Consider the following 12,041-nt stretch of genomic DNA (forward strand, 5'->3'; position numbering starts at 1 on the left):
GATAATATAGAGATTTTATTTAGCCTTTAGTGGAGAAGCCAGAATTCTCACCATTTGAGCCCTCTACTCTTTCTGGCACGGCATGTGTCGGCTCACTTTCACATCCCACCTACAGGACAAAGGAAACCAGTTCACCAAAATACCAAATTAAAATAATTTGGATTTCCATGTTTTAAATGTTTGTTTGGGGTTTTTGTTTTTACATAAAAAAGGTAACAACAATGAAAAAATCACACATCAAATAATTTGTATCAATTTAAATCATTATGGAAAAATGAGAAGGTTATTACCTCAAACAGGAAGAGTATGAGTCCAGTAAGCAGGGTTCCCATCATCTCTAAGCCAGTGTAGCGTTCTGCTGTAATAAACCATTCAGGTCACCAGTGCAATTATGAATTATATTTCTGCTAAATCTAGATAAACGCCACTGATTATGAGCATTTAAGCCATAAACATTTCAGATGCTGCTGTGAGCAGTGCATGACAGTGCTGGTGGCAAGCATGTGTCACTCTTCCACAGCTGGTTCGCAAATATTCAATTTTTTCCCAGTTTATGGGAGATGTTAAATCCCTTCTTTCCTCCAACCAGTACAAAAAGTAGTGTGAGGTAATATGGGAACAAGATCCAGCTACACCGGATAATGGAACCCAAATCCAGACGAGTACCGCTAATACCTCAACCACAGTGTTCGATATACCCTGCAGTGCAGTCTGATCTCCTGACTGGGAGAGAGCTGGCGATCCCAGTGCATCTGTCCAACAATCCCAGTCTGTCCTGCCTCCTCTTTGCGACAGACTCAAACTCCTCCCTCTCCTTCTGCCCTCCACCCTGAAACCATCGGGCTTTGTCATGCAAATAGAGCCATTTTTAAAAGAAGCCTATTTACGTAAGCAGTGTCAAGCATTTGCCAGAGAGAGTTCAGCAGCAGCAGCAGGGTGGCAGACATTTTTACTGTATGGGCCTTATTTATGTTTACTACAGAACACTTTGTGTTAAGTGGGTGTTAAGGTTCAAAATTGAGGAAGGAGAGTACAAACCACCATTGTTTGACCAAGCTCTTGGTCAAACAATGATTTTAATGACGACACACGTGTGGGAAGACACTCTGTACGCAGACAGCAAGTAGTCTTCGACTTCCTCAAAGCATACACAGATTTTATACCGTCAGGGCTTGATTTACTGACGCCCCTTCATGCGTCACAGACAGGATATATACACATACGTCAAATCAAAACCACAACGACTTTTAACACAGTTTAAAAAGAACATCGTCTTCTATCTTCATGGCTGGCACTTCCTGTCTACCTTTCAGTTCTTGTCTTGTTCCTCTTTCTTGCCGAGACAACAAGGAACGGTTCCTCTTTTACCGAGACAATTTTGCAGTTACAGCCAGACATGACTAAACTCTTTCCTATAAATAAATCTAACTAATGTGTGTGTGTTGACCTCACTCAGCCTCTATGTCACCTCTCGCACTTCTGACCTTTTACCAGACCAGAGGCTCACTGAGACTATGTGTATGTCCTCTACTAAATAAATGTTTTAACCAAGAACCTCTACTAAAACCTTAATATGAAATGACCTGATATATAAGTGTTTTGTAAGCATGTATTGCAATTCCTTCTATGTTCTAGTTTTCCCTCAGCATGTATCACCTGAACAGTCACGTCAGTGAAGCTTAAGACCTTTAAAGAACCTGAACATCAACTCAAATAAGCACAGATATGCATTGTGTACACAATAGTTATAACTGCATCTGAAATACAAAATTAACATCATCATAAACATCTTAAGGCCATCTTAAAGCTATCTGTTACATTGTTAAAGCAATGATCATACTGCAGATTATATTATCAATGCAATGGTACTGATAATAATTATTTAACAATAACAGTAAAATAATTTCCCTGCTCCACATGGGGCATCTGTTTCATTATTGTACTTCAAAGTTAGTAAAACATTAGTGCTACTCATGTAATCCACCCACAAAGTTTGTCTTTGTAGACAGATTTCATCAGGTGGCTTCGTGCATCATGTCAGCAAGCTTTTACAAGCATCAAGCATCTCCTCACCTTCACAGTACACTTCCTGCATCAAACAGGCATCTTCTGCTCTGAGGTTTATCCAGTGGCATTGCACTGACTATGTGTCAACAGCAAAAAGGAAGGGCAAGAAACATACACTGCATTTTACAGGTTGTAAGCAAACCACTGGTTAAACTGGAACTTATATAGCACTTTTCTAGTCTTCTTGGCTGCTCAAAGCATATTAAACTACAAGTCACATTCACCCATTCACATTGTGTACTCTTCAAACACTACATTTACTGTACCTGTACAATTAACCTGACACACATGGACTGTTGGAGGCAGCCAGAAGAAAACCAAATGAGTTATTTCTATTGTGTCATCCTGCGAGGTGGTGCTTGTGTAACAAAGGCTGCTAAAATCACTAACCAACAACAAGAAATCCAGCCAGCAGTCGTACATTACAACGACTTTATGTCTGACAGTTTTAAGTACATGGCGTAGTAAAAGTATTTTCCAAAGACTGCGATTATTGTCTTATTCTGCAGTAGTACTGATACTGCAGTAGTACTGTGCTAAAGCTATTTCCTCCAGTCAGACGCACAGTTGAGGTGAGGTTCTCAAAGATGCAGAAAGTCTGGTTACTCCTGTGTTCATGTGCCTTCCCCTCACAAGAACCTGTAATTCAGTTTGCTAATGCCAAAAAATAACTTTTCATCTAATAGAGTCAACAGCAAGTTCAGTCAGAACACACTTCATAATTTTTTTTAACTGATTTACATGACACTGAGTGAAATAAGTATTTTATCCCTGAGCCAGAATTGTCAAGTAGGGCAGTGGTCTACAGCAACTGGTTGGGCTGAGGCGAGGAAGACCAGTGTTGGTCAAGTTACTTGAAAAAAGTAATCAGTAACTAATTACAGATTACTTCCCCCCAAAAGTAATCCCGTTACTTTACTGATTACTTATTTTCAAAAGTAATTAATTACTTAGTTACTTAGTTACTTTTTAAAAACACGATTTACACCCTGAATAGGTGATAAAGCGATAGATCTTTCAGCCCAATTCTACTTTTTCTGCATAATCCATCATACAAAATGTGATCAAATGGAAAAGTCTCTTTTTAAAATTTGTTTTATTAGTTTTAATCTTTTAACTTTATGCATCAAGCAAAAATTTAATTATATGCAACATTCTCTGACTGGAAGAAATTAGTTTAACATTTAAACCTATTTTCTGCACATTCCAGCACATAAAATAAAATATTTTTTGTGTTTACACTCAGTCTTTCAAATAGATGCAAGTAAAACACAGCAGAAAATAAATAAAGTCACAGACTCAGCGGTCCTGTTGCTCTATTTTCACCTGTAAAGCAGGAGTGGGGTAGGCGGAGGTTTACCCTGGTGCAGGTGTGCCGCGGTCAGTGGAAGGATCCGTGAGTTTCTCTGTGAGTTTCCCATTACGTCGTAGCTACTCGGTGCTTGTTGGAAGTTTAGGGGTTTTTTTGCTGTAAAAAGTTTTCTTCCCACGCACAGCGGACACTAATGTTTTTGTCACTTTGTATGGAATCAAACTCAAAGTAAGGTCAGTACTTCCACGCTGCACGCTCATACTCTCTCTGCACTCGATATATGATCCATTGTTGATCTGCACACAGCTGTTGTCACCAACGTCGCACTCGCTTACGTCACTGTCATGAGACATTCTCGCAAAAAATCACGGTTTTAGTAACGCAGCGTTCCTACGGGAAAGTAACAGTAATCTAATTACCGTTTTTGCGATAGTAATCCCTTACTTTACTCGTTACCTGTAACGCGTTACTGCCCATCTCTGAGGAAGACAGAAAAAAAGACAGGCTGTGGAAGACAGCCAGAGATTACTAACAGCTAATGATTAAATGCAGAAAGCACATAGAGAAATGAAAAAGGTGTCGAAGAATTTTACTATTCTAGGCAAGACTGTAGATCTGCACAAGGCTGGAATGATTATTAAATTAGGCAAGGGGCCAGTTGCATTAAGAGACTTGACTGGGCAATACAATGTCAGTAATGAAAATAAATGACTGGACTGCTGTCAACGCTTATAGGGCTGATGCACAATGGCCCTTCAATTGACTTATTAACCCAAAATCCTGTCAGCTCACCAGGCTAATGCCCAGTATGATTCAGTAAAAGGACTAGCTGTTATAGTCCCTGATGATGCATTGCTTTAAATGGAGAGAATCTTGAGGGATGGCTGTTATGAGGAAAGGCAGCCCAGAAACTTTACCAGCAGCACATACCGACAACAAAGGAGCAGCTAAAGTCCGGTCAAAAATTTCTGGAGGGAGCTGAAGTTTTGAGATGCCAAGTGGCAGCCAAGAAACCGAAATGATGTAGACGGTGTTTGTAAAGAGGAATCGGCTGGAATACCTCCTGAGACAAATCAAATTCACATTTTATTTGTCACATACACAGTCATGCACAGTACGATATGCAGTGAAATGCTTAGACAACTGCTCGTGACCTAAAGAAAAAAAAGAAAAGGCTATGATTAAGATAGGAAATAAATATGAAAAATTAAAAAGGGTAAATTTAACAAGGAAGGAATAAAACAAAATATAAAAATTAAAGTTAAAAATGAAATAACTGTACAACAAAATACACAATACACAGTATAGAACTATATAAGAATGTATGACGAAATATAAATATATATATACACAATAACAGCAGCTGTACAAGTATTAACTGGAAATGAAGAATATAGTGACCAGTGTTGTGCAAAAACAAAGTCCAGAAAGTCCAGTGTGTGTGTAAGAACCATATGTGTGGGTCAGTACTGTGTGGTGGTGTGATTGAGAGACCGTATCGCCTGCGGGAAGAAGCTCCTCCTCAGTCTCTCTGTGTTGGTCTTCAGGGAGTGGAATCGCTTTCCTGACCTCAACAGAGAGAACAGTCTGTTGTTGGGATGGCTGAGGTCCTTCACCATCTTCCTGGCCTTGGTCCAGCACCGCCTGCTGTAGATTGAGTGCAGGTCAGGGAGCTCGGAGCGGATGGTGCGCTCAGCTGACCGCACAACCCTCTGTAGAGCTCGTCTGTCCTGCATGGTGCTGTTCCCGAACCAGGTTAAGATGTTTCCCGCCAGGATGCTCTCTATGGTGCACGAGTAAAAGTTCCTGAGCACCTTGGAGGGCAGTTGGAAGTCTCTCAAGCGTCTGAGGTGGTAGAGACGCTGACGGGCCTTTTTCACCACGGTGTTGATGTGACAGGACCATGACAGGTCCTGCGTGATGTGAACTCCGAGGTATTTGAAGCTGTCCACTCTCTCCACTGGGCACTCGTTGATGACGGGGGTCTGGTAGTTCCTCTCCTGCTTAGTGCTGAAGTCCACTATCAGCTCCTTTGTCTTACTGACGTTTAGAAGGAGGTTGTTCCTCTGGCACCAGTTCTCCAGATTCCTAATCTCCTTCAGGTAGGCCGTCTCGTTGTTATCAGAGATCAGGCCCACCACGACGGTGTCGTCAGCAAACTTGATGATGGTGGTGGAGCTGGTAGTGGCCACACAGTCATATGTGTACAAAGAGTACAGCAGGGGGCTCAGAACACACCCCTGGGGGGCTCCAGTGCTGAGAGTGGTGGAGGCTGAGACATGTCCGCCCATCCTTACTGCCTGTGGTCTGCCAGTTAGGAAGTTGGAGATCCACTGACACATAGATGAGCTGAGTCCCAGATGCTCCAGCTTGGTGGTGAGTGTGGAGGGAATTATGGTGTTAAATGCAGAGCTGTAGTCTATGAAGAGCATTTTAACATAATTCCCCCTTCTAGTGTCCAAGTGAGTGAGTGATGTGTGGAGGAGATGAGAGATGGCATCGTCTGTGGAACGATTTGGACGGTAAGCGAACTGTAGTGGGTCCAGTGTGTCTGGTAGTGAAGAAATGATGAAGTCTCTGACCAGGCGTTCAAAGCACTTCATCACTACTGAGGTGAGGGCTACAGGGCGATAGTCATTGAGAGAAGCAGGGTGGGGTTTCTTCGGGACAGGAACAATGATGGACTCTTTGAAGCATGTGGGGATCACCGACTGAGATAAAGAGATGTTGAATATCTCAGTGAACACAGGAGCTAGCTGGTATGCGCAGTCTCTGAGGATACGACCTGGGATGCCGTCTGGTCCTGCTGCTTTCCTGGTGTTCACTCTCTTGAAGGCTCTCCTTACTTCATGCTCGGAGATGACGAGCACGTTTCCGGTGCTGGCAGTATCTTCCTGTCTGCAGCCGTTAGCGCCGCTAGCACTAGCATCGTTGGAGTCCTTAGCTGCAGCCTCGAAGCGAGCATAGAAAGTGTTCAGCTCGTCTGCCAGAGTCACGGCCGCGTTCGTCATACCGCGGCCGTGAGACGTGTCTAAATCTGGTGACCAACCACAAGTGCCTTACTGCTATATTTGCTAAGAAGTGTTTCTCCACCAAGTACTAACTCATATAATTTTCTTGGGGATCAAATACTCATTTCACTTACCGACATGCAAATCAGTGCATAACTTTTATGTCATGTGTTTTTGGTTTTGGCTGATATTCTCTCTCTCAGTGAAAATGAAACTACCATAAAAGAGACGTTTCATTTCTTTGTAAGTGAAAAACATACAGATTCAGCAGAGGATCAAATAATTATTTCCTCCACTTGTCACGGTTCTGGGTCAGTTTCTACCCAGTATTTTGAGTTTATTATGTTTTGCTTTAATTTTGCATCAGGGATTGTTTTCTTGTTCTCTTGTTGTGTTAATGATGATGATGATGATGATTATGATGTTTATTATTAGAGTTTCATGTTTCTGTTTATTTGTGTTTAGGATTTGTTCTTCGGTTGTGTCTGCTTAGTATATGTCTAGTTCCATGTGTCGTTTTCTGTCTCTCTGTGTTGGGTCCGTGTCTCTGAGTTGTGATTCATGTTTCCTGTTTTGTTGTGGAGGTCTTTGTCTTGTGTTGGTGTGTGCAGCTTTGTTCCCCCTGTCTCGTTGGCCCTGGTCTCTCCCAGCTGTGTCTCCCTCCTGTTGCCGATTCCCCCGTTGTTGCCCTGTGTGTGTGGGCCCTGTGTTTTCCCATGCTCGGTGTCGCGTCGTATCCTCAGATTATGCCTGTGTGTTTTCGTGTCAGTGTTTCACGTTCATTGCCATTGCTCCGTTTATGTTTTGTTTTATGCCAGCAATAAAGCTGAGGTTTTGAGTTACAGTTCAGATTTCCGTGACTGTTTTAATGCAGTACTGCCTGAGGGCCTGAAGATCACACGCATCTAATATTGATTTTAAGCCCTGTCCCTTATGCAGAGAGATTTCTCCAGATTCTCACAATCATTTGATGGTGTTATGTACAGTACGTAATGAGATATTCATAATATGTTTGTAGGTGTTTATTTTATTTATGCATTGCACATTGGTGAACCTCTGTCTAACCTTACTTCTGAGGAACTCCCTCTCTCTTTTTGTACCCAATCACGTTGGGAACTGACCAAATTAATTAAAAAAATTATTTTTTCATCTGATTGGCCAATGTCATGTCAATCACAAATTTAACTATCCAATCAGAGAACAGGTGGGTTTGGCTATTGGAGGGGTGCATTATGGAGCTTCAGGTCCTTGAAGGGAATAAATGCCCTTTTAGATGCCAGCCCAGCGTTTTCCTTCATCACCACGAAGGAAAACAGTCTGTGGTGGTCTGAGTTTTTGTGGGGGGGTGGGCAGTGTTGTTGAAATGACAGTCTTCATTAGTGAGGATACTTACAAAGCTTTCTCCGTTAACATGTTTTTATTGAATATTTGAAGAACCAGCAAAAAAACCCAGAAACTCTTGTAGAGGACATAAAGTCAGAGATAGAAACAACAAGGAGCAGGTGCATCTAGTACAGGTAGAGCTGCTGCAAAAACCCACAGAGCCCAGCAGCCAGCGCAACAAATTCTGGATCCTTGGCTTTTAGTTAGCAGTTAGCATTAGCAGCACATGTGATGTGAAAGGACCTTTATGCTGCACACTGTGACTCACAGCAATGGTCCCGGGTCAGCCCTGACTTTGTGTTAAACTAATACTAAAGTAATAATGGTATTTCTAACCACTGATATACCACAACTTTATCCTTTCAACAGCTGCTGAAAGTTAGGGGACCTAGCTGCTATCGGATATTTACACAGAGATCTTCCAGCTTCAAACTGTATTACCCTTCCAGGACCTGCAGTTCAAAAAAGCGCCCCTCTGACAGCCAAACCCATCTGTTCTCTGATTGTATAGTTAAATTTGTGATTGACATGACATTGGCCAATCAGATGAAAGAAAAAGAAAAACAGGGTCAAAATTCGTACTTGTAACTTGAAACTTGAGTGCAGAGTTTCACACATATTTTTTGGCTAAGTCCACACACAAATTCTTTTTGCACATACAAATCCTGATTTACAAGAACAAAACTGATTTACAAGTACAAAATATTTATGACCACAATTTGAGCCCATATTCACAGGCATGTGTAAAACTGTGGGAATAAGAATTGGCACCTTCACGTCTGAGGCCATGATTTTCAGGAGGAAAGGATGGAATTCCCACTCCAGGTCAAGGACGAGTAGATATCTTTAAGTATCTCAGAGTTTGTTGTGGTAAAGAGAGATAAGCAAAGCTGATGATTCACTGGTTCCTACCTTTACCTGTGGTAATTAGATCACAGATACGTGCTTTCTCCAAAGGTTGGTTAGAGATAGGAGGAGGAATTCAGTCATTCGAGAAGGAGCTCCTGGTCGTCCTCATTGAAGGGTCCCAGCTGAGGTGGTTATGGCATGTCCTACTGGGAGGAGGCTCCAGAGCAGATCAAGGCCCAGGATAGACCCTGGTAAAAATCAAGAAAGAATTGGACTGTAAAGGCACTCTCTCAGAAAGACTGTACTAATTTTCAGTGACTATTCCCCAGATTTAAACCATGATAGGAAAACACTGACCATAAAACAATAGAGCCACCTGATCCCCTCAATGTAGGGGTCAAATATTGCACTGGTTCATGTGTAGCTACTAATTGCTTCGTGATGTAATTTAACTGAACATTTATTAATGATATTAAAAAACTTAGAGTGGTGCCTCTGAGTCAAGTTCTGAAGCTTATTTTGAAATCTAAGTAGAGTTTGACATGTTTATTTGCATATATTTTCCTGCTGAATGTCTCTTTCAGACCACATCTTATAGTGCAATTTCACAAGGTTAAAAAAGTAAAAAATACTAGAATACCCAAGCTTTACAAAAAGGCAGGAAAGAAGCAAACTTATATTCCTCTAGTTATAGTGTAGCAAATTCCTAGTAAACTGGCAGCTGGCGAAAACAGAGAGTGGGTCAGCTGCAACCCAGCAAACTGGGTCATAAAACCAGTGGCAGTCTACAGAAATGCAGAGCAAGAGATACTAAGGCATATCTTTGTGCATCCCAGAGCAATACCACATGATAAAAGCAACCCTGACCTACTTTACAACAATAAAAGATTATTTTTAACAAAAAGACAAAATCACACTTAACCTTTCAAATATATATTCTCCTACCATATGTGCAGACATAATTGCAACCTATCTGGAGGCTGGAGTGAGAGCACTTAGTGTGTTTGTGCATACAGAGTGTTTTCTTTACACTATGAGCTCAGTGTGTAAATAGTTGTTCACAGCTCGTTTTACCAGAGCCAAATCAACACAATAGTGCAAGAAATTGCACTTCAAAAGAGAAGCATTCAGGAAAGGGCTATTTGGGTTCTGCTTTAGTAAAGCCACATAAATCTAACGTCATACCGCGTGACTGTCTCTAAGAGCTGAACCCCAGTTTTTGGGTTTTTCCAAGTTACTTTTTTCCTGAAGCCAACAACATCTCTAGTCAGAGCGCTCTTCATCAACAGGCCAGCAGAGGCTCACAAAAGAGGCCCGGACTAATTGACCTCCTCCCACTGCTCACTCTTTCCTCCACTGTAACTTTGCTGCTGCTGCCCCCAGTGCATTTCCATGACAACCCACAGAATGTAAGAGAGGTATGGAAACGCCAAACACTTGGTGGAAGCACAACGTCACACACAAAAGGCCAACGACCTACATATGGAGCGAAGATGAAGGCTGTTCCCAGAAGAACAGGCCCAGCAGAGGAAGGACAGAAATGCTGTGACAACCCCCTCAAGCTCCTTCTGTTTTAATCTCATCCACCTGCTCTGGGATGAAGATGACTCCAGACTGTAAACCTGCACCTCGTAAGAGAAATTAGTGAAAATAGAGCAGGCTGTGAAGGGAAGACCCTTTTACGAATAAACAAAAGAGAGCTCTGTTTGTACTTTATGGTGCTTCTATTCAAATGAAACAGCAGAAACGTAGTGTGAAACAGCACAAGCCCACATGTAAGGCTCAGGCGACACATATTCGTAAATCTGCAGACTGAAGATGGCGGAATTTTCCATAGTAAACACTTCTGGCTGGTTAGTAGCCATGTTTGTCTGGGCTAATCTGGCAACGGCAGATAGCCTTTATGGCCACCTACTGGCTATCAATCAGACACACTACTGATGAGCAGCAGCAGGGGTCACGCCGTCGCCACGGAGACTGTCTTTAAAAGCAGCCATATAAATGATAGAGGGTGTTGGCAAGATACAAAAAGAATGACAGAGGCAGAGAGGAATGAGCGACTCTGGAGTTAGTTGTGTTGTCTTTGGACTGAAATGGACTTCAGCTCACAGGGGACAGTGCTGAGCTGTACCAACCTCTATCCACCCAGAACAAGAAAGTGAGCTGCACACTGGTAACATCAGTTTGCCAAAATGAAACATTAGTATTTACTTTCATCTTGCATCTGAGAAATAGTGTTAGAACATGACTGTTCTGAGCAATCGCAACTTAGAACAGTTGTGATTGCTTAGAATTACAACTGTTTGGAAGTTGGCTTTGTAGGCCAACTTCCAAAAGTAGGAACCAAATACACACTAACATAAACCTAAAAATAAATCGAAAATCATTCCAAATCAAAACTTTGCATTTAACCTTCTCAATAAAGTTGCAGTGAATGAACAATTACCAGTTAATCTAACCCCACATCTTTGGGCTCTGAGATGAATCACCCAGAAAGAATCCACAGAGACACGGGCAGAACATGCAGTGTCCGCACAGAAAGAACCAGAGCTAATTATTGCACCACCACCACCACAGTTTTCTGTCATTTCATAAAGTCTAGCAGATAATAACATGAAGCTTTCGTATATAAATGTTGACACTTTGTGACTCAGACCAGAACAGACTGTTACCACCCTGGACGTTAGATTTTGGGGAAATAGATGTGACACTGGTCATTCTGGGGGACATAACCTAACCATTACTGCCCTGGCTTATGAAGCTATTTCCATCAGCTACACAAGTTGTAGATTATGGAAGTTGTTGACAAGTTGCTGTGTACCACATAACTTTTTGTGAGACTCACAATCAACAGTTTGCTGAGAGGGACGAGAAATAGGCTGAGGAAGCTGATGAAGGGAACAACTATGAACATTTTTAACACACTGGAGAAATCATGCATACTCTTCAAGGATATGACCTCATAATCATTGCAAAAACAAATAAATAAAAATAAATAAATGCTTCTGAAAAAAACCTTTAACTGAAACACCTTTTATTGTATTGCCAAAGACAGCCATCAGTTTATTTTACTAACCTGTATAGTTATATGTTCATTATGTTAACCACATGCCATATTTTTTGGACCAGAAGGCACATTAAGCAAAACAAAACAGTCAGATAAGTCAAACTTTACTCAGCTCATTCTTCTTGCTTCCTGCTCTACCATTGATTCATTATTGCTGAATTCTCTGGCAGCTGCTCTATTCCCATGTTGTTGCAGTATATTAATGACTAACCTCGTATTCAATGTTCCCTCTAAGCTGCGCACTGCTGGCACTGCGCACAGAAAATCTGTGTTGTGCACAAAAAAAATCTCACCTGAATTGAAATTAAGATTAAAACTTTAACAATTCTGTTCTGCATGTTAGTCAGTGACT

The 12,041-nt window shown here is 41.6% G+C and overlaps 1 protein-coding gene across 1 annotated transcript in view; it reads right to left on the reverse strand.

The window, feature by feature from the left end:
- Positions 1–741, reverse strand: part of adgrd2 (adhesion G protein-coupled receptor D2) — a 55,961-nt gene extending 55,220 nt beyond the window's left edge. Inside the window, exons 1-2 of the mRNA XM_085474372.1 lie at positions 291–741; positions 52–109 (exon numbers count right to left, since the gene is read on the reverse strand). Coding sequence (XP_085330498.1) covers positions 52–109; positions 291–335 — 103 coding nt within the window. The 5' untranslated portion in view covers positions 336–741. The remainder of the gene's footprint in view (positions 1–51; positions 110–290) is intronic.
- Positions 742–12,041: the final 11,300 nt, after the last annotated feature.

The sequence above is a fragment of the Copadichromis virginalis genome, linkage group LG12 (genome assembly GCF_057382275.1).
Source record: "Copadichromis virginalis isolate Kocher_CV1m ecotype Utaka linkage group LG12, C_Virginalis_male_GT1.1, whole genome shotgun sequence".
NCBI lineage: Eukaryota > Metazoa > Chordata > Actinopteri > Cichliformes > Cichlidae > Copadichromis > Copadichromis virginalis.